Here is a 21,201-nt window from a genome sequence, read left to right as displayed (position 1 = left end):
GATCGAACCTCGGAGTTTGGAAAATCGCCCTCGCCGGTCGACCAAACCTTGCAGTTCAAAAGTCCCCTAGTCGACCGAGCCATTTGAGTCCTGGTCGATTGAACCATTTTTGGTCGACCGGACCTCTCAGGTTGCTCCTATTTTTTTACCTCGATTAAATGGTTTAAGCAGGGTTAAAATATTTGAAAGGTCATTAAACTTTCCTAATTATTCCCAATAGGTCCCCAACGGTTATATTTCAAGGGTTGTCTATAAATACCCCCTCATTTGGGATAATTAGCATGGGATTAAAAATATTGATTAAGAGAAATTCTCTGAAAATCCCAAATCCTATAATACTCATATCCAATCCCCATTCACTCATGCTTACCTTCTTCGATCTCTTAAATCTTCTGTAAGTCGATTGAGTGTTTATATTTAATAGGTTTGCTCTCCCATTCATATTTGATTGATTTATTTTCATTGAGAGCTAAACCTAAGTATTCTTAGGAGACTTTGTTAATAAGTCTATCCTAAGAAGACTTTGATAGATCTTCTAAGATTTGCACCTTCATTGCAACATCTTAAGAAGATTGTATTTGTTTTTGGTTGCAAAACATTTTCAAAATACATTCAAATATCTAGTGTGCTTTGTCTTGATAAATCTTTAAAGAGATATTTGTTTGTGTGAGAAAAATCTTTGTTGCAATATTCATTGATTTATATCCATAGTTGAATACAAAGATTAAACTCCTTTTGCAAACCAAACTTATACATTGCTAGAGCTTCATATACATATATATATATATATATATATATTGAGAAAACTTGTTGATTGAAATATATGAAGTTTGGATAATATCTTTGTTTGAACACTTAGATTGAATAGCCTGTGATACAAAGATCATTTAGGTTTGCACTCTCACGTACTCATTACAACGATAGTAAATCGATTTGAGAGTTGACATCTTAGACTACATTGAGCTTACATATTATTTCATATTTGTGGTGTATATTATTGCGCGAATTTGGGTACATATCTGCTTTACTTGAAAGCACAATCACTGTACCATTTCAGTATAATACACATAGGTTGTATTTCCAGGCACGGGCCTGAAGAGGGAGACTAGCCCTGGAATAGTCCTGGATTGGCTTAGACCCGGTTAGGAAAGCTAGGTGCGTCGTCCTGTTAAGGCGTGTAGGTTGAGGTCAGCCCCGCTAATTGACCTGGTTAAGGTTGAGGTCAGCCCCGTGTTAATTTGACCTGGTTGTAAACAGTGCCGCTCCACCCTTAAGTGAGCTATTAGTGGAATCCTCCTGCTTGTGAGCTTGAGGCGGGGACGTAGGCACGGTTGGCCGAACCCCGATAACATATCGTGTGTTCATTTATATTTCCGCACTTTATATTTACCGCACATGTATGTTATGGGTGAATGATGCGTATGACTTAAATTTCACATTATACTTATCTACGCATTTGGAAATTGAATAGGCAGACCCTAGGTTGTGTATATACTGCTGTTTATCCGGTTCAACCTAGGTGATAAATTTTAAAATTCCAATTCACCCCCCCTCTTGGGAATACACCAATTCTAACAATGTTTAGTACCTTGACTCTGGAACCAGCAATTACATGACTGGTAGAAAGAACCTATTTAATGAAGTTGATGAGAAAGTTCAGGGAGAGATATCATTTGGTGATCTCTCTTAAGTCCTAGTTCGAGAAAAGGGAAATGTCCTAATCAAGAGGAAGGATGGAGACCATGCTTTTATCTCCAACATGTACTATGTGCCAGTCATGAAGACTAATATACTTAGTCTTAGAAATCTTGTGGAGAAAAGTTACCGAATTAGCCTTAGAGATAAGCAGATGGTGATAACAGACGCTCGAGGTAAGCTCTTTGCTCGAGTACAAATGGCAAAGAATAGAATGTTTCCGCTTGCCATTCGACATGATGCGCCAAGGTGTTGGAGCATTATCATCAAAGACTGGCTATGGCATCTCAGGTACGGACATCTGAACTTTGAAAGTTTGAAACAGTTGGGAAGCAAGAAGATGGTGAAAGGCTTACCCAATATCCACCACCCAAATATGATATGTGAAAGTTGTGTTTTGAGTAAACAACACAGAAATAGTTTTGGAAAGCAAGTCGATTTGAGATCTACCATGTCACTCCAGCTAGTACACACAATCATGTGTGGTCCATTGAGGCCATTTTCAAATGGACAGAACCGATACTTCCTCATTTTCATTGAAGATTACAGCAGGAAGACTTGGGTTTACTTCCTGAAAAGGAAGTCAGAGGTGTTTGACAAGTTCAAAGAATTCAAAACTCTTGTGGAGAAACAGAGTGGTGCTATCACATAAAGTCATTCTGATTTGACCAAGGAGGAAAGTACAAGGACAAAGTTGTCCTGAAATTCATTAGACAACAAGGGATTCAAAAATAGTTCACGCCATCATACACTCCTCGATTGAACGAAGTAGCTTAGAGGAAGAACTACATAATCCTTAACATAGACAGGAGCATGCTAAAGGATAAAAATGTGCCCATGAGTTTTTGGGAAGAAGCAGTGTCATGTGCAGTCTATCTGCTTAATCAGTTTCCTATGAAGAGTCTTGACACAAATACACTACATGAAGTCTGGAGTACTCACAAGCCCAGTGTGAGTCATCTTGGTCATCCATCAACACTCAACTCTCACAACAACCCTATCCAGATCCAAACTTCCGACCATTAGTCTCTGGCACAGTCATCTTAGTCATCCATCCTCCAAAATTCCTCATCAAATCATTGCATCTCATAAACTACCTTTCTCTAAGTCCAGTTCCTTGTCTCATCATTGTAATGCATGCTTATGTAATAAAAGTCACAAAATCTCTTTTGGCGTCTCATCCTTAACTTGTTCTAGACCTTTGGAAACTCTATTTATGGATGTTTGGGGTCTTACTTCTCTCCCCTCCTTTGATAATTTTCACTATTACATTATTTTTGTGGATTACTTTACTAAATATACTTGGATGTATCCTATCAAGAAAAAATCGGATGTTACTTCTATATTTGAATGATTTAAATCTCTTGTTGAAAATTATTTTTCTATAAAGATTAAAACAGTTTATACATATGGAAGTGGCGAAGCCACCAGTCTTGGAAATTTTCTCTCACGAGTTGGTATTCAACATCTCAAATCTCCTCCCCATACCCTAGAACATGTCAGCACGGCTGAGCGTAAATATCGCCATGTTGTTGAAACTGCACTAGCCTTGCTACATCATGCATCTGTTCCACTCAAATATTGGTCTTTAGCAATTCAAATTGTCGTTTACCTTTTCAACCGAATGCCCTCTCTGGTAACACGTAACCAATCTCCATTCTCTCATCTCTTTAAGCAGTCACCTAATTATTTATCCTTGAAATTATTTGGCTATCTGTGTTATCCATGGTTGCACCCCTACACCTCTCACAAACTCCAACCACGGTCCCGTCCTTGTATATTTGTTGGCTACTCAACTCCACATCATGCCTATATGTGTGTTGAACCCTCCACTAATAAACTTTATATATCTAGACATGTCATTTTTGTGGAACACACATTTCCCCTTTAGAATATCAAGTCTCACACTGCGTCACCTTTCGTCTTACCTTCCTTCACCAATTAATTATCTAAATCAACTCAGGTGTCCACTCCTACAACTTCTCCTAATCACTTCCAAGTGCCTGTCACTGACATCGTTCGAGTTGAATCTATATCTCCTCCTCTTACTTCTACTTCACATGTCGAGTCTTCTTTTTATGAGACTAAATCTCCCCACTAGGCCATTTCATCCTTGAGACCCTCCTCCATGCCTCCACCATCAGATGCATCAACTCCTTCCTAGGTAAGTATCTCATCTACAATTCCAGCATAACCTCATCTTTGACCCTATGGGTCATATCCCGATTTTGATAATGACAATACTCATGTATTTAATGGCTATCTAGTTCATGTGTAGGTTTATATTAGCAGATACTTTGATGGCACATGAAGTAAAGCATAAAGACCTTGAAGATTATTTTTATTGTATTTCATTATTATTCAATTCGGGTCTGTAATAGTAATCAGGAGAAAAAGGTCTGTAATATTTAATGCATACCAAGCATGTAGGAACTACAAGCTCAAAGACCTTAGAATGACTGTATGTCCCTACACAAAATCATGACCTTAGAAAGACCTTAGGGATTGTCGACCGACGTCAGATTTTTTCGGTGTCCTCAAAAGGACCTAGACTAACCTTAGGACTCCTTATAATTTATAAAAATATGCCCTATAGTCTTAAAAATTAATTATTATATGAATAGGGTTAATATACATAGGGAATAGAACCGAAATGCACTTAAAATTCATGTTCGGTCGACTGTACTTCACAAGTACAAATATGTTAGTCGACTGAACTGGTGACCGGGTCAATTGTTTGACCACTGCCTGGTTGATCGAGTCGCTCTCCCAGTTCATTCTACCCAATCGATCGAACTCACTCAGAGTCAACCATTTGACCATACGGTCAACCGAGCCCAAATCATAAGCCAACAACTTGGTCGACCGTACCCACACGTGGGAGAATCCAACGCTCTAGTCGACTGAACTACTTAGTTCAAAACCTCCCAGTCGATCAAACCGTATAGAAAAGAAAAATTGCCTTTGGGACACTATACCTGGTCGACCAAACTTTTAGTTCAAAACTTGCTTGGTCGACCGAACTTGCACAACTCGGCCAACCGAACCTTGCCTTCAATCGAACGATGCTCTCGAGTTGCCCCAATATTTTTACCATGGTTAATATTTTTAAACAGGGTTAATTTGGTTAAATTGTATTAAATTTTTATAATAATTCCATATGTGTTCTGAACGGATATATTTTTTGGGATGCTATATATACCCCCTCATTTGGAATAATTAGCATCAGATTAGCAAGATCATTAACGAAATATCCTCTCAAATTTAAAAAGCCCATTTTGCCAAATACTATCAAAAAATACTTCTCTACTTCGTTTTCTTTGAACATCCAAGCCTAGAGAGATTGTTTAAATTATTAGTTCTTTATCCTAATAGCCTATACTCTCATTGATATTTGTATTGTTTGATTTTTGTTGAGAGTTTGGCTAGGGTTCTTCCCACAGATTTAACTTGATAAATCTTGTGCTGGGAAAACTCTTTAGCTTAAGGATCTTTGCATTGTCATTGCAAGATTCCTTAAGTAATTATTTTTGTGTGCAAAATATTTTTCAAAGCTTGTTTTCAAACAACTCTTGTGTTTTATACAATTTGAGAAAATATTTTTGAGTTTGTTTGAATAATATTGCTAGCATCTTTGAAACACTAATCTGATATTGAGATGTCATATACTTTGCTTTCAAAGATTAGCTTGCTTGAACACTCTTGTGCTTGACTGAGTATAATCATTATATTGAGTGTAGATTGCACATATACACCACTGAACTTACAGTTCCTACATGTTTGGTGTGGATTGATTATTACTTGCACATATTGTAGTACATATTTTCTTAGTGTGAGAAGCATATTTCCGTGTACACAAAAATTGTATTACACATTTGTTGTATTCCTAGCACGTGCCTGAAGAGGGAGACTAGCCTTATTGAATAGTCCCGAACTGGCTTAGACTCGGATAGGAAAGTTAGGTGTGACATTCTAGTAAGGCATGTTGGTTGAAGTCAGCCCCTTGAATTGACATGGTTGTAACCGGTCCCGCTCCACCCGTTAAGTGAGCATTAGTGGAATGTTCGGGCTTTTGAGTTAGAGGCGAGGACGTAGGCCAAGTTAGTCGAACCTCAATAACATATCGTGTACTTTATATTCTCAGCACTTTATATTTCTGCATGTGTATGTTATAGCGCATGATTTAATTTCCGCATATTATCCGCACATTTGGGTTTGTGTATATAAAAAGATCCTAGGTTGTGAAATACTGCTGTTGAATTAGCTAAATCTAGGAATAAATTTTAAATACCCAATTCACCCCTCTTCTTGTATATACACCAATTCCAATATCATCCTTATAATACCAGGCTACATGTTGGAATTGGTGTGATCCCAAGAGGGGGGTGAATTGGGTTTTAAAACTTTTCGGCTAATTTAAACGTTTCGCCGATTAACCACAGTTCATATCCAATTCAATATTGAAAGCGTGTAAGTAAAATGATTAAGTTAGCAGTGCAAACATACAAATGTATCTCATTTAAAATAAATGTGCATGCAAATAATTATAACTGTAAATGAACAAATATACACATATGGAAATCAAAGTGTGGAAATTAAATGAAAAAAACAAAGAGAGACACACGATATTTGTTATCGAGGTTCAGTCAAACCAGCCTACATCCCTACCTTGGGCATGCCCCCCAAGAATTCCACTAGACCTGCTCACTTAAACGGGCAGAGCAGATGCTGTTTACATCCTCTCCTTATGGGGCAAGGAAAATCCTAGTTCAATTTTCGGGCTGAACCAAATCGCTCTGTTAGAATTGATGTATTCCCAAGAGGGGGTGAATTGGAATTTTAAACTTTTTCTCCTAGGTTAAGTAAGATATCCTTATTATTTCGTAACCTAGGGTCTTTCTTAGCAATCCTAAATGTGCAGATAAGATTAATATGCCAAAAGTAAATCCTGCATAGCATGTAAATAAATTTGTGGAAAAATAAAATGCACACACGATATGTTATCGGGGTTCGGCCAATACTGCCTACGTCCCCATCGTGGCTCATAAGCACAAAGATTACCACTATTGTTCACTGAACGGGTGGAATGACACCGGTTACAACAAGGTCAATTAGCGGGGCTGACTTCAACTGAAACACACCTTAACAAGATGGTGCATCTAACTTTCCTAACCGGGTCAAAGCCAATCCGGGACTATTTACCAGGGCTAGTCTCCCTCTTTAAGCCCTTGCTCGGAATACAATAATGAAATACAAATTTTTTTGTACAACCAAATATACTTCTTAAATTTAAGCAAATATGTACCAATATGCTCAACCAAATAATGCACACACATATGATAGGATATCAAGCTCAAGTGAGATTTTGTTAACCAATGTGGTAACTCTCAAACAAGATATAAATCAATGTGTGTATGTGAGAGTGAGGCTTTTGATGTCAATCCAATATGCTTGTAATGTGATTGATCATAAGCTTTCTATAACCCTAACTGATATCTAAAACAATACTTCTCAAATATCAAGTATAGTAGATAATAGGGTTTTCAATCCTGCTAAAAATATTTTCATCAAAGCATAAATCAAGCTTATGAAAACTTGCAATGAGGATGCAAGATCTTAAGTCACACAAGGGTTTTTCCCAATCAAATATTTATGAATGAAATATTATAGGAAAACCCTTAGCTAACTCTCCAAAAATCAACACATAATCAAATATAAACAAGGGAGAGTTTAGCTTATACAAAGAGTATGAAGAACACTACCTTCTCTCAAGATTAATGATTAGATAAGTATAGGAGGTAGATTTTTGCAATAGGATTGAAGAGATATGAAGATAAAGAGATTTTGGATGAAGATATTTTCAGAGAATTTTTCCTAATCTCAAATCCTAATCCATGCTTAATTTTTGCAAATGAAGGGCCATATATAGAATTTGGAAAAAATATAGTCGTTGGGGACACGCTGGATATTTTTGAAAAATATTAAATAAGTTTAATTAAAGTTAACCCAATTTAACTCTTAGTAAAAACTCAACAACTCGAGAGGCTCGGTTGACCAAATTTGAGGTTCGGTTGACCATAGTGTCCAATTCGGTCGATCGTGGAAAAAATTAAACTGAAAGTATAGTTGACTGCACCTGAGAGTTCTAAGGCGATTTTCCAAATCCGTGCGGTTCGATCAATTGAATCATTTTGAACTAGGAGGTTCAATTGACCGGGTGGTTGTAAATTCCCATATGGGGGTTTGGTCGACTAGGACGTTACCTATATAATCTTGGTCAGTCGACCGAGCGGTCAATTTGTTGACCTAGGGAGGTTCGATCGACCAAACTTCCCTATGTATCAAGGTTTGGTCAACCGAACATGCCAAATTGGGCATTTTTAGTCCTTTTTTCTTTTAAAAGTTATCTCTATTCATATGATGATTAACTTAATTTTAATAGGGCGCTCTTTTATGCATTGCATGGGGCACCTAAGGTCAGTCTAGGTCTTTTTGAGTTTAAACCCTATCATGCATGATATGCATTAATTATTATAGACTATAATGCCTTGAATATTACAAACCCAATTAAAATAAAAATACAACAGATAAATATTACGGGTCTTTACTTTCTTCAAGTTCACGTGCATCATATAGAAACCTCTAATTGATCTTGCACACAAACTCATCAAACAATAAGTACCAAGGTATTTTTCATAATCAATATGGGATCTGACCTATAAGGTCCACTTATGTGGCTGAGACTCTCCAATTCAATTTCGAGTTGAACCCAACCGTCTCACTTATGGGGCTGAGACTCCCCAGTTCAATTAATGGGATGAACCCAATCGGTACATTAAAAACTATTTTTGTACATATAAACATGCTTCTAAATATAAGCAGAAATGTACAACGTTTAAACTCTAAGTACATGTGCTCTAATATGATATGAAATATGTTCAGTAGAGTAAGGGTGCTTTTTTAAAAATGATTTTGCAATCTTTGAAAAGAATGTATATGATAAAAAGCTTCAAAGATTTAAACCTTACAAAAGATTTTCTCCAAAAATATTTTCAATAAGAAGTAGGAGAACCTAAGGTTTTGGTTTTTCAAATGACTTTTGCAACATAAAAATTTATCTATGAAAGCATAGATGCAAAAATAAATGCTCAAATGAAATATTCTCTTAAAATGATTTTCAAAGAAAGAATGAAAGAGAGTTGGAGATATTAAAACATTTTGCCCCAAAGAAAAGATTTTTTCATTAAAAATGGTTTGGGGGAACTTTAATTAACAAAATAATTTGAGAGAATTTTAAAGCTAATCAAAGTTGCTAATCAAACCAAATAAGGGGCTATTTATAGTTTTTCCACAAAATATGACCATTGGGGACAAATTCGGAATTTTGAAAATGTTTTAATTGAATTTTAACACTAATTATCCTAGTAAAAATGTGGCAACCCAAGAGTTTTGGTCGCCTGAACTTTAGGGCTGGTCGCCCAAACAGAGCTAGAGCAATTTTCCAAACGCTTGAGGTTCGATCGCTTGATTCATAGTTCGGTCTACCAAACTTCACATTTTAGTTGCCCGAGGTGATTTTGAACTATAGGTTCGGGCGCCCTAGGACAGTGAAAAAAGTGACTTTAAGAGTTCAGTCACCCGGTGACATTTATTTCAAAGCTCAGACGGTCTCCCGAGCCTTAGTCAATGAATTGACCTTTAGCTAGTTCGGTCGCTCAAACTATTTTAACTTTCTATGTTCGGTCACCAGAAGCCTGATTTTTTACCTTAAATCATTTTAACCTTTTGTATGATTTTGGATTGTATGAAAATGTTTGTCTTCCAAAATTTTAGGTCTCCTAAGGTCAATCTATAGTCAACTGAGTTAACCCAAAAAATCTGACGTCGGTCGACCGAAGGTGATCCCTAAGGTCATTCTACGGTCATTACTGAGCTTTATTTTATACCATGCATGTGATGCATTATTACACACTAAATAGAAAAACTAAATGCAATGCAACTGAAATTTAAATATCTTCAATCTTCTTTACTCTTGTGACTTCCTTGGAATGCGCCAAATGATGTACATGTTCTTTGAGTTTCTTTTGACTTCCGTTTTTAGTCTTCTTATATGTGTGTTATGAAATGTTACTTGTTCGAGCACTAAAACACACACATAAGAGACACTTGTGTTTGTCAGCATCAAAACAGAGATCGTACTCAAAAAGTCAACACTACGTAATAACATTACAAAGCTAAAACGTATCTTTGACCTTCACACAACCACCACTCCTTCCACTATTGAACCTTCCACATTCAAACAGGCTCAGCAACACCTCTCCTGGTGACAAGCCATGAGCGATGAATACAATGCCTTACTCTCTAATCACACATGGTCTTTTGTTCCACGCAATCCTACACAAAATGTTATTGGGTGTAAGTGGGTCTATAGGATTAAGAAAAATCCTGATGGGTCCATAGCTCATTATAAAGTTCGCATAGTGGCTAAAGGTTTCCATCAATGACCTAGGATAGATTTTTCTGAAACCTACATTCTAGCTGTCAAACCTGCAACTGTTCGATTATTATTTACTCTTGCTGTGACTAATGATTGGCCTCTTCACTAACTGGATGTAAATAATGCATTCTTGCAGGGCTCTTTATCTGATCCAGTTTTCATGGTTAAGCCCCTTAGCTTCACCAACGCCGATCTTCCTGATCATGTCTATTGCTTACACAAGGCCATATATGGGCTTCGACAAGCACCTTGCGCATGGTACCATGAACTTCGCAATTTTCTTATCTCAGAAGGCTTCACCAACTCTCAGTCGGAAACCTCCTTGTTTATGCTTCACTCTTCTGGCACAGTTCTTTATCTATTAGTCTATGTGATGAAATCATCGTCACTGGATCCTCTGTTGCTCATGTGACTGCCTTCATCACCAACATTTCCAAAAGATTCTCTCTTAAGGGTCGTTACAATTTCTCTTCGCTAAAAATCACCACAGATACTTCATGCCTTTACTGATGTTGATTAGGCTGGTGATCCTAATGATCGGACTTCAACCTCTACTTATTTTCTTTTTTTTGGCTCCAGTCCCATCTCTTGGAGCTCTAAAAAGCAAAAGACTATCGCTCGCTCCTCCATCGTTTCCCGTGTTCATACTTCTGATCAACTAGCTGACTCTCTTACCAAGCCGCTGCTTCGATTCTCCTTTCTTTCTCATCGAACCAAGATTAGTGTCCTCAACGGCCAGTCAATCTTGCGGGGGCATGATAAGTCAACACCTACCATTGCTCCTCCAATCAAGTTGTCAATCACTCCATCAGCCAAGCCCCCATTATCTCCATGAATCTTGGCTGAGGTTACTCAAAATTCACTATGTATAGCTCCCACATTCATCATTGATTATGTATAAAAAGCCATGTATAGCAATGTATTATTAAGTAGAAAATATACAAAATTAATAATTCTCTTCATTCTCCCCTCCATCACATAATAATTAATCAAGTGTTTTTTGTTTTGTTTTTGTTTTTTCGGTGTATAAGATTAAATGGGTTCACCCCAAAGATCCAACTTGGTTAACCCACGGCCTTCAAGGAGTACTCTTTCTAATGCTGTAATTTTGTGCTGGTGGTGGTGGTTGTCATGTTCCTTGATCCAGTTATGCTTGGCTTGGGGGGATAGACTATACTTCAAATGGGAAGTGGAGTACATGTTCTGGTCTCCGGACTGCGTGGAGGGCTTGGTGATGGGCATCAACGGCCAATTCCCTGGCCCCACCATCAGGGCTAAGGCGTCGGATACCATTGTGGTTGAACTCACCAACAAGCTCGACACAGAGGGAGTTGTCATTCACTGGCATGGCATCCGCCAGGTCTAGCTTGATTAACTACGCAAGCCTTTCTGCAGTACTATGCATGTAACCACGCTAGCGGTTTAATTAATTCAACCATATATTCTATCTTTCTTCTAAACTTATTAATTTTGTTTGATCCGGTTCCAGATGGGAACACCATGGGCAGATGGGTCTGCTTCTGTTTCGCAGTGCCCCATAAATCCTGGAGAAACCTTCTTTTACAATTTCACAGTTGAGAAGGTCATGTCTGTCCATACTGTTTGGGTTTGTTCTGTATAAGTAAAATTCATACTAGCTAATTTCAGAGTCTGGGAGTGCAGCCAGGAACGTATTTTTATCATGGACACCACGGCATGCAAAGAACAGCTGGGTTGTATGGATCTCTGATAGTAGAGGTGGCCAACGGATGGAAGCAGCCTTTTGGTTACGACGGGGAGTTCAGCCTACTGCTCAGTGACTGGTGGCACCAAAGCGTTCAGGAGCAAGCGACCGGCCTCTTCAACATTCCCTTCCGTTGGGTTGGTGAACCCAAGGTGAAAATTTTCAATTCTGATTAATGTTTCAGGCTAAATTTTTATGTTACCAAACCAGATACATATATATAGATCTGTATTCATTAGCTAGCTAGGTAAATTTCATTCTAGATAATACCATAATGAATCAAACATTGGTTTGGGTTTCAAATTTGGATTGTTTGGTTGGGTTTAAAAATTAATTTTGCCAAGCCAGTGGTTGGGCTTGGATTGCTGGTGTTACTTTTAAGGAATTTTAAGGCTCCATTTGGATCAATAAGGATTTTGCATTGGAAAGCAAAGAAAATATTAATAAGAAAGGAATGTATTTTTTATTGTAATTTCTCTTTATTATTAAATACTATTAAAAATAAAAATGTGTTCTAGTTTGATTAAGAATTCAGAAAATCAATTATTAGTCATGCATAAAATAAATTTTTATTCATTTATTTGTTATATAAATATATATATATATATTATGTATTATTTTTTACCTTTTTTCTTGATAATCAAACAAAAAAAGGGGGATTCTTTCATATATATATATATATATATATCATTTTTTTCATGTTTTTTAAAATTTTAATTGGCTAGAAACATATAATTAATACAAAAATTGAGTGCAAAATGTTAGGTTTTGTCGTGTCTGAAATTTCCAATAAAGACCATAGCTCATGTGTCATTAAAATCCATTTAAAACTTGGAAAATATCATGAAAAGAAAAATAAGAAATTAATCAAACTTTTTTTTTTTTAATTATCAAATAAGATGACAAAATAAAATACATATAGAATCAATGAGAAAAAAAATCAATTTTATTTATCATTAACATTTAGCTTAACTTTTAATAATACTCAAAATAAAAATATATATAATAAAACAATTTTTTTTTTTTATTAATTTTCCTCTGCTTTCCTTTCCTGTTCTCAGCCAAGTCAACTATAATCCTTAATCCATGAAAACCACAAAAAGATGGTAGCAAAATTATGATGTGCGGTGTGCCTGTCTACTTTTTAAGACCCCGCCCAAAGCTGGCGCGTTTCTCTCTTCAAAGTAGCCATTGTTCAAGACTTTTCTCATTTTAAATTAGGGCATTTGCACTTTACTCTTTGCATGCACATGCAATGGCCCAAAAACCAAGGCAATATACTATAATTCTAAGAAACATGGGAAAACTAAAAAAAAAATCAGCAAATTGATTTCTTGTTTTTTTGTTTCAATTTGAGGCGCAAAACCAATTAAATAGGTTGTTGACTAAGAGTGTCAAAACGAGTCAAAATAATTAAATCGAATTTAGATATAATATAAGCTAATCTATTTATAAATGAATCAGTCCATTAAACTTACGAGTTCCGGTCGGATCACCCATTTGTATATATAAACCTAACCCTACCCTCTCCCTTTCCATCTCCCTTAATCAGCACCATCGGCAGGAACCCTCACAACCTCACTGTGGCACTGCCTGAGCGCCTCACCCAATCACCCTCACGCCTCACGACCTCATCTTACCCTGCCCTATTCCTCTCCCCCAGGCCTCAGTCGGCGCTCGGTGGTCCACAGTCCCTTAGTCTCCCTCATGGCCTCACCGCAGTTCCCATTTCCCCCAAATCGGCAACCCCTATTCGAGTGTAATGAAGTGTTCGACCTTCGACCAGATCTAAACCACAGCAATCGATAGTTCAGCAATCGGCACCCAGAAAGTGTTGAATTATGACTCATTTCTAGAAGTTCACCATTGTTGAACTTGAGATTGCCATGGAAGTCTTCAATGGTAGGTGATGAGTTGTTGTAATAGTGTTATTTTCTAACCTATATAAACCCATCACTTCTTGTTATAATAGTGTTATTTTTCTAACCTATATAAACCCATCACTTCCATTTGTAAATCCATCCCCAAATTTTCCTACTTCTCTCTTAGGCACATTCTCTCTTCTCTCTCTCATTTTGTAATATTTATGCAATAGAGGAATATTAGTTGATAGTGTCTGAGGACATAGGCACAATTAGCCGAATCTCGTTAAATTCTAGTGTTCTTCTTTTCATCTATTCAGTAGTTAGCTATTGTCGGGTATAGTTGTAGTAATATATTGTGTTAATTACATGTCTAAGGAAAATTCTGTTTAGGAAAGTGGGACTTAAGTGGTCCGTTGTGACCCCCCACTTCCCTGAGAATTTACCTGGTGTAATTTTGCACAATCATTCACTCTCTATTCACCTATGTAATAGTAAACTTTGGTGAAGTTAGGTGGAAAAATCTCGAGTTTCACAACAATTGGTATCAGAGCGAAGGTTATTCTTAGTATGCTCTGTGGTTGCAGCTTAGTCTGATCTTCCACATCAAAAAAATTTTCCTTGGGCTATTGGAATTCCACATCGGCAGCTATTGAATAGCTTTATAACAGAGATGGCAGATAGCGCAAAAACATCCACATCAAACTCATCTATTCTGGCAAGAACTACTATGACAAATACCAGATTTGCAGTGGAGATTTTTTACGGCACCAGTCATTTTGGTATATGGCAAAGTGAGGTTCTGGACGCTCTCTTTCAGCAAGGTCTAGACATTGCCATTGAAAAAGAGAAATCAGAAGATATTGAGAAGAAAGAATGGGGGACCATCAATCGGTTAGCGTGTGGTACAATTCAATCGTGTCTTTCAAGAGTGCAGAAGTATGCATTCTATAAGGAAACTTCTACAAATAAGTTATGGAAGGCACTAGAGGAAAACTTTTTGAAGAAAAGCTCTCAGAACAAACTCCATATGAAGAAGAGACTATTTTGCTTCACTTATGTCCTAGGTACCACTATGAATGATCATATCACCAACTTTAATAGGTTGGTTATTGATCTAGTTAATTTGGATGAGACTTTTAAAGATGGAGACCTGGCTTTGATGTTGTTGGGATCCCTTCCTGAGGAGTTTGAGTTTCTTGAAACTACTCTATTCCATGGAAAGGATAAAGTGTCTCTTAGCGAGGTTTGTGCTGCTTTGTATAGCTATGAATTGAGGAAGAAGGACAAGCTTGAAAGCACAAGTGGAGCCAATGAGGCTCTAGTAGTTTGAGGCCATTCATAAAGCCAAAATAGAAGAAAGAAAGAGAGATCCAAGTCAAGTTCTAGACCAAACAAAGATGAATGTGCCTTTTGTTGGGAAAAAGGGCACTAGAAGAAAGAATGTCTGAAGTTAAAGAATAAAGGCAAACCTAATAAAGGAAAGCCCGTCTCAAATGTGGCTGAGTACGAAGATGGAAGCTCATATCTTTCACTTGCTGTTACATCGTCAACTAGTTCTTCGAGTATATGGCTACTAGATTCTGAGTGTAGCCATCGGGATTGGTTCTTTGATTTTAAAGAACGATAAGGTGGAGTAATCTACACATCAAATGATATCCCTCTTACCACACATAGGATTGGTTCAATCTGCTTGAGGAATCAAGATGGATCAATCAAAATATTGACGGACATTAGATATGTACCAAGTTTGAAGAAGAATCTTATTTCTGTGGGAACCCTACAATCAAAGGGATTCAAAGTAACAACTAAAAATGGAGTCATGAAGATCATCTCTGGTGCACTTATAATAATCAAGGGAATTCGGAAGAACAATAACTTATATCACTATCAAGGTCGTACAGTTATTGGGATGGTAGTAACAGTTTCTACTAATGATAAGGAAATAGAAGCAACCAGGTTATGTCATATACGCTTGGGGCAAGTAGGTGAAAAATCTTTGAGACTTCTTACAAATCAAGGATTATTAAAGGGAGCAAAGGCAAGAAAGCTATATTTCTGTGAACATTGCATCAAAGGCAAGCAAACAAGAGTAAAATTTGGTACTGCAATCTATGATACCAAGGGTATTTTGGATTATGTTCACTTTGATGCGTGGGGACCTTCCTAAACAACTTCACTAGGAGGAAAACACTACTATATGACCTTTGTTGATGATTTTTCTTGAAGAGTATGGCTGTATACTATGAACACTAAGAATGAAGTGTTAGGAGTCTTCCTCAAATGGAAAAATATGGTGGAAACTCAAACAAGCAAAAGGATCAAGCACCTCCATACAGATAATGGTGGAGAATATAGAAGTGATCCATTTCTTAAAGTCTACAAAGAAGAAGGTATTATACGACACTTCACAGTGAGAAGTACACCACAACAGAATAGAGTGGCAGAACGTATGAATCAAACATTGTTGGAGAAGGTTCAGTGTATGTTGTCCAATGCTGGGTTGGGTTGAGAATTTTGGGTTCAGGCTGTAACATATGTCAGCCACCTCATCAATCGCCTACCGTCTACTGCTATTTGTGGTAAAACACCATTGGAAAAAAGGTTTGGAAAGCCTACTACAGATTATGATTCCTTACATGTATTCGGTTCCACTGCCTATGATCACGTCAAGGAATCAAAGCTGGATCTGAGGGCTAAGAAAGCAATCTTTGTAGGAATCACCTCTAAAGTAAAGGGATATCGTCTTTGGTGTCTAGAAACAAAGAAGATAATCTTCAACGAGGATGTTACCTTTAATGAATCTACTTTTTTTAAAAAGGTGACAACAGAAAGTGTTGAGCAAACAAATGGTGCTCCAAAACAGGCGGGGTATGATAGAAGAATTGTTTTCCCAGAAAATGAAGACTCTCTTATGGTAGAAGAAGAGTCACCAAAAGAAGAGGTTTCAACCCAAGAACATCCATGGCAACATGAATCTATTGCATTAAGTAAGCCAAAGAGAAAAATTAGAAAGCCTGCTCACTTTGTTGACATGGTGACTTACGCATCTCCAATTGCAAACAATGACACTCCTATCATTTACAATGAAGCAACCCAAAGTTCATAAGAAGAAAAGTGAAGGGGAGCCATGAATGAAGAAATGCAGTCCCTTTATAAGAATGGAACATGGAAGCTTGTTAGTCTTTTGAAGGGAAAGAAGGCAATTGCATGCAAATGGGTATACACAAAGAAAGATGGATTTCCTGACAAGAATAGTGTTCGCTACAAAGCAAGGTTGGTGGCTAAAGGCTACGCATAAACGAAGGGAATTGATTACAATGAGGTATTTTCTCCAGTAGTAAAGCATTCCTCCAGTAGAATCTTCTTGGCTTTGGTAGTAAAATTGGATATGGAACTAGTTCAATTGGATGTAAAAACGGCATTTTTACATGGAAACTTGGAAAAGGAAATCTACATGACTCAGTCAGGAGGTTTCAAAGTTGCTGGAAAAGAAAATATGGTGTGCAAACTTGAAAAATCGTTGTATGGATTAATGCAATCCCCAAGGCAGTGGTACAAACGATTTGACAAGTTTATGATGGGGAAAAGGTATAGAAGAAGCAAATATGATCACGGTGTGTATTTTTGCAAGCTACAAGATAGATCTTACATATATCTTCTTCTTTATGTTGATGATATATTGATAGCCTCCAAGATTCAGATGGAAATTAACAAACTGAAGGCTCAGTTGAATAAGGAGTTTAAGATGAAGGATCTAGGTGAAGCAAAGAAGATTCTCGGTATGGAGATAAGTAGAGATAGGAAATTAGGGAGGCTTTGTTTGACTCAAAAACAATATTTGAGGAAAGTACTGAAGCATTTTGGTATGAATGAGAAGTCAAAATCGGTTAGTACTCTGCTTACTCCTCATTTCAAGTTGAATGCATCTATGTCTCCAAAAACTGAAGCAGAACGAGAATACATGTCAAAAGTATGGTATTCTAGTGTTGTTGGTAGCTTGATGTATGCCATGGTGTGTACACAGCCCGATATTTCACAAGTCGTTGTAGTTGTGAGCAGGTATATGCATGATCCTGGAAAGGAACATTGGCAAGCTATGAAATGGATTCTCTGATACATTTTGTATATGGTAGATGTTGGATTGATATTTGAGCAGGATAAGCAAGATGGTCATATTATTGTTGGATACTGTGATTCTAACTATGCTGGTGATTTGGATAAGCGTTGGTCAACTGTCGGCTATGTATTTACTCTTGCAAAAGCGCCGGTTAATTGGAGGTCTACCTTACAGTCAACAGTTGCTTTGTCCACTACAGAAGCAGAGTATATGGCAGTCATAGAGGCTTTAAAAGAGGAAATTTGGCTTCAAGGATTGATGAAAGAATTGGGAATTTAATAGAAGCACATCAAGGTGTATTGTGATAGCCAAAGTTCTATCCATCTAGCAAAGAATTGAGTTTACCATTCAAGGATAAAGCACATCGACGTTCGATATCACTTTGTTCGAGAAATTCTGGAAGAAGGTGGAGTAGTAATCCAAAAGATTCAAACCACTGAGAATCCTGCTGATATAATGACAAAAGTGGTGACTGTGCTAAAGTTTCAACATTGCTTGAACTTGATCAACATTGTTGAAAATTGAAAGATTGGCGCTACAAGCACATTTGAAGACACTATGGAATCCATGAGAGATTTTAAGAGATGAAATTTCACCAAGGTGGAGATTTGTTTAATTATGGCTCATTTCTAGAAGCTCACCATTGTTGAACTTGAGATTGCCATGGAAGTCTTCAATGCTGGGCTAGTTTTCAATGGTAGGTGATGAGTTGTTGTAATAGTGTTATTTTCTAACCTATATAAACCCATCACTTCAATTTGTAAATCCATCCCCAAATTTGCCTACTTCTCTCTTAGGCACATTCTCTCTTCTCTCTCTCATTTTGTAATATTTCTATAATAGAGGAATATTAGTTGATAGTATCTGAGGACGTAGGCACAATTAGTCGAGCCTTGTTAAATTCGAGTGTTCCTCCTTTCATCTATTCAGTAGTTAGCTATTATCAGGTTTAGTTGTAGTAATATATTGTGTTAATTACATGTCTAAGGAAAATTCTATCTAGGAAAGTGGGACTTAAGTGGTCCATTGTGACCCCCCACTTCCCTGGTATAATTTTGCATAATCATTCACTCTCTATTCACCCATGCAATTGTAAACTGTGGTGAAGTTAGGTGGAATAATCCTAAGTTTCACAACAGAAAGCTTCACCACTCTATAGTTCTGCAGTTCTCCTACTCCCACTCCTGCTATTTCGGTGTTTTGAGTTCAAAGTTTTAGCCGGCTAACAACAACCTTCCCTTCAAGCTTCTTCTACATTTTGTGTTTTTCATAAATAAAATGGAATACTTTTTTTGAAATATATATATATATATATATATATATATATATATATATCTATCTATGTGTGTGTGTGTGTGTGTGTGTGTGTGTGTATGTATATATCTGCTGTTTCGGTGTTTCGCCATTTTCGTGTTTCCAAACTTCCAGTTCAAGGCTTCAGGCGATTGTCGAGTGCTAACAGCCTTCCCCTCAAGCTTCTTCTACATTTTATGTTTTTAATAAATAAAATGGAATATTTTTTTTCTTAAAAAATAAATATATTTCATTTTATATGAAATGTTTAAAAATTTTTAAGATAAATAAATTATATTTTTAAAACGCTTACTCGTTTATAACTTATTTATTAAACAAACGGGTTATGATTTACATAGTAGTAATTCATTAATAAATGGGTCAACCTGAACTCAAACCCATTTAATCTTGACCTATATACGGCCCATCTGAATCTGGCATGTGAACCCATTTTGCCACCCCTATTGATGACTTTCATTTTCAATTTTGTTTTCCATTTTTGGTCTTTACTTCTAAATTTTGTTTCTATAGTTTTTTTTTTTTTTTTTTTTTTGTAGTGACAACCAAACTTTTTAAATTTGAATTTAAATTAAATAATAAAATATTCATCAAACTAATAGAACAAATCTAAAGGAGTTTTTCACATAACAACTCGAACATATTATGATTAAAATTCAACTCGTTTACATTCAATCACTTTTTATTGATAGGCATCTACAAAAAGCAAAGACAAAACAAATTTGTCTCCTTTTACCTAAAATATTTATTTTACATTGATTTATTAATTTGTTACATCATCTTTTCTTTCCCATATCATTATAAATTATGTGTAAAAATAATGGTCTTAATCAAGTCATTGTCATTATTTCAGAGTCTATTGATCAATGGAAAGGGGCAATACAATTGCTCTCTTGCACCTCGTGTTAGTAAGATCTCGGCTAATCAATGCCAGTTTATTGGAAATGAACAATGCGCACCCCAAATACTTAGTGTTCTCCCTTATAAGACATACAGGTTAAGAGTGGCCAGTGTCACTTCTCTCTCTTCACTCAACCTCCAAATAGGGGTAATTTCTTTCACCTTTTTGCTTTGAAAAATAGAATTACTTAATTTTATTTTATTTTTTACTAGTTGAAACTAAGTATGATGTGTGGTGATGATATGCACAATATTAACATCAAGTTTTGAGAATCCATTTGAGTTTCCAACATTAGGTGACCATTTTAAAAATAAACTATAGACTACACAAATCATTAGTTAATCAAACTTACCTTTTTATTTCTAAAAACAAAGTTACCATTTTATTTTATTTCTGAAAAGAAAAAATAAGAGAAAGTCTTTTGAAGAGATTACATTGGAGAGTACAATTGTGCATAGGGAAGATAATACTTTAAATTTCCATTTTTGAGAATTCAAAGGGCCAGCACCCTAAAACACCCTGTGCTTACCTTTTGTGTGCATGCGTGTGTGTACATCCCTTTTGAAAATGATTTGCTTGAAAGAATACAAACTCTTAGAAGTCTTCATGCCTAATCAAAGTACTAAACAAATAATACAAAGAACACATATAATGTACATAAGAATTAGGCCTGGCAAAATGGGTCCAAACCCGACGGGTCACCTATGACCTGCCCGGTTAAAACGGGTCCGGGTTTATGAAGCCACCCCGTTTATAAAAGGGTCAAACCGAGTTTGTGTTGAGTCACCCACTGGGTGACCCATTTACTTGGCTCATTCAATAAGACAATAACCCAAAGGTTCCAACTCCATAACCCAAGTGAGAAAACTCAAAATCCATGAGAAAACCCTAAATCCTATTCATGTCGTGGCTACCTCCTCTAGCACTACTCCAGTCCAGCTCCTTGAGTCATCATCCCCTCCTTGGGTCCTCATCTGCTCCAGCTTATCCCCAGCACCTCCGCCCTCTGGTCCTCTAGCTCCTATCCATTGTTCGGTGACTTTGGCGGTTAGCTATTCCAGATCCGAGACTTCGTCTCCAACTTTGAGCCTA

At 36.8% G+C, this 21,201-nt stretch overlaps 1 protein-coding gene across 1 annotated transcript in view; it reads left to right on the top strand.

The window, feature by feature from the left end:
• The first annotated feature begins 11,342 nt into the window (after positions 1–11,342).
• LOC131148361 (L-ascorbate oxidase-like) overlaps positions 11,343–21,201 on the top strand; it is a 40,701-nt gene continuing 30,842 nt past the window's right edge. Inside the window, exons 1-4 of the mRNA XM_058098075.1 lie at positions 11,343–11,552; positions 11,682–11,774; positions 11,855–12,067; positions 20,062–20,256. Of these exons, the coding sequence (XP_057954058.1) occupies positions 11,391–11,552; positions 11,682–11,774; positions 11,855–12,067; positions 20,062–20,256 (663 nt within the window). The 5' untranslated portion in view covers positions 11,343–11,390. The remainder of the gene's footprint in view (positions 11,553–11,681; positions 11,775–11,854; positions 12,068–20,061; positions 20,257–21,201) is intronic.

The sequence above is a fragment of the Malania oleifera genome, chromosome 2 (assembly GCF_029873635.1).
Source record: "Malania oleifera isolate guangnan ecotype guangnan chromosome 2, ASM2987363v1, whole genome shotgun sequence".
Classification (NCBI taxonomy): Eukaryota; Viridiplantae; Streptophyta; class Magnoliopsida; order Santalales; family Ximeniaceae; genus Malania; species Malania oleifera.
The sequence above is the reverse complement of the archived record's forward strand: the minus strand, read 5'-3'. Positions and strand labels throughout refer to the sequence as shown.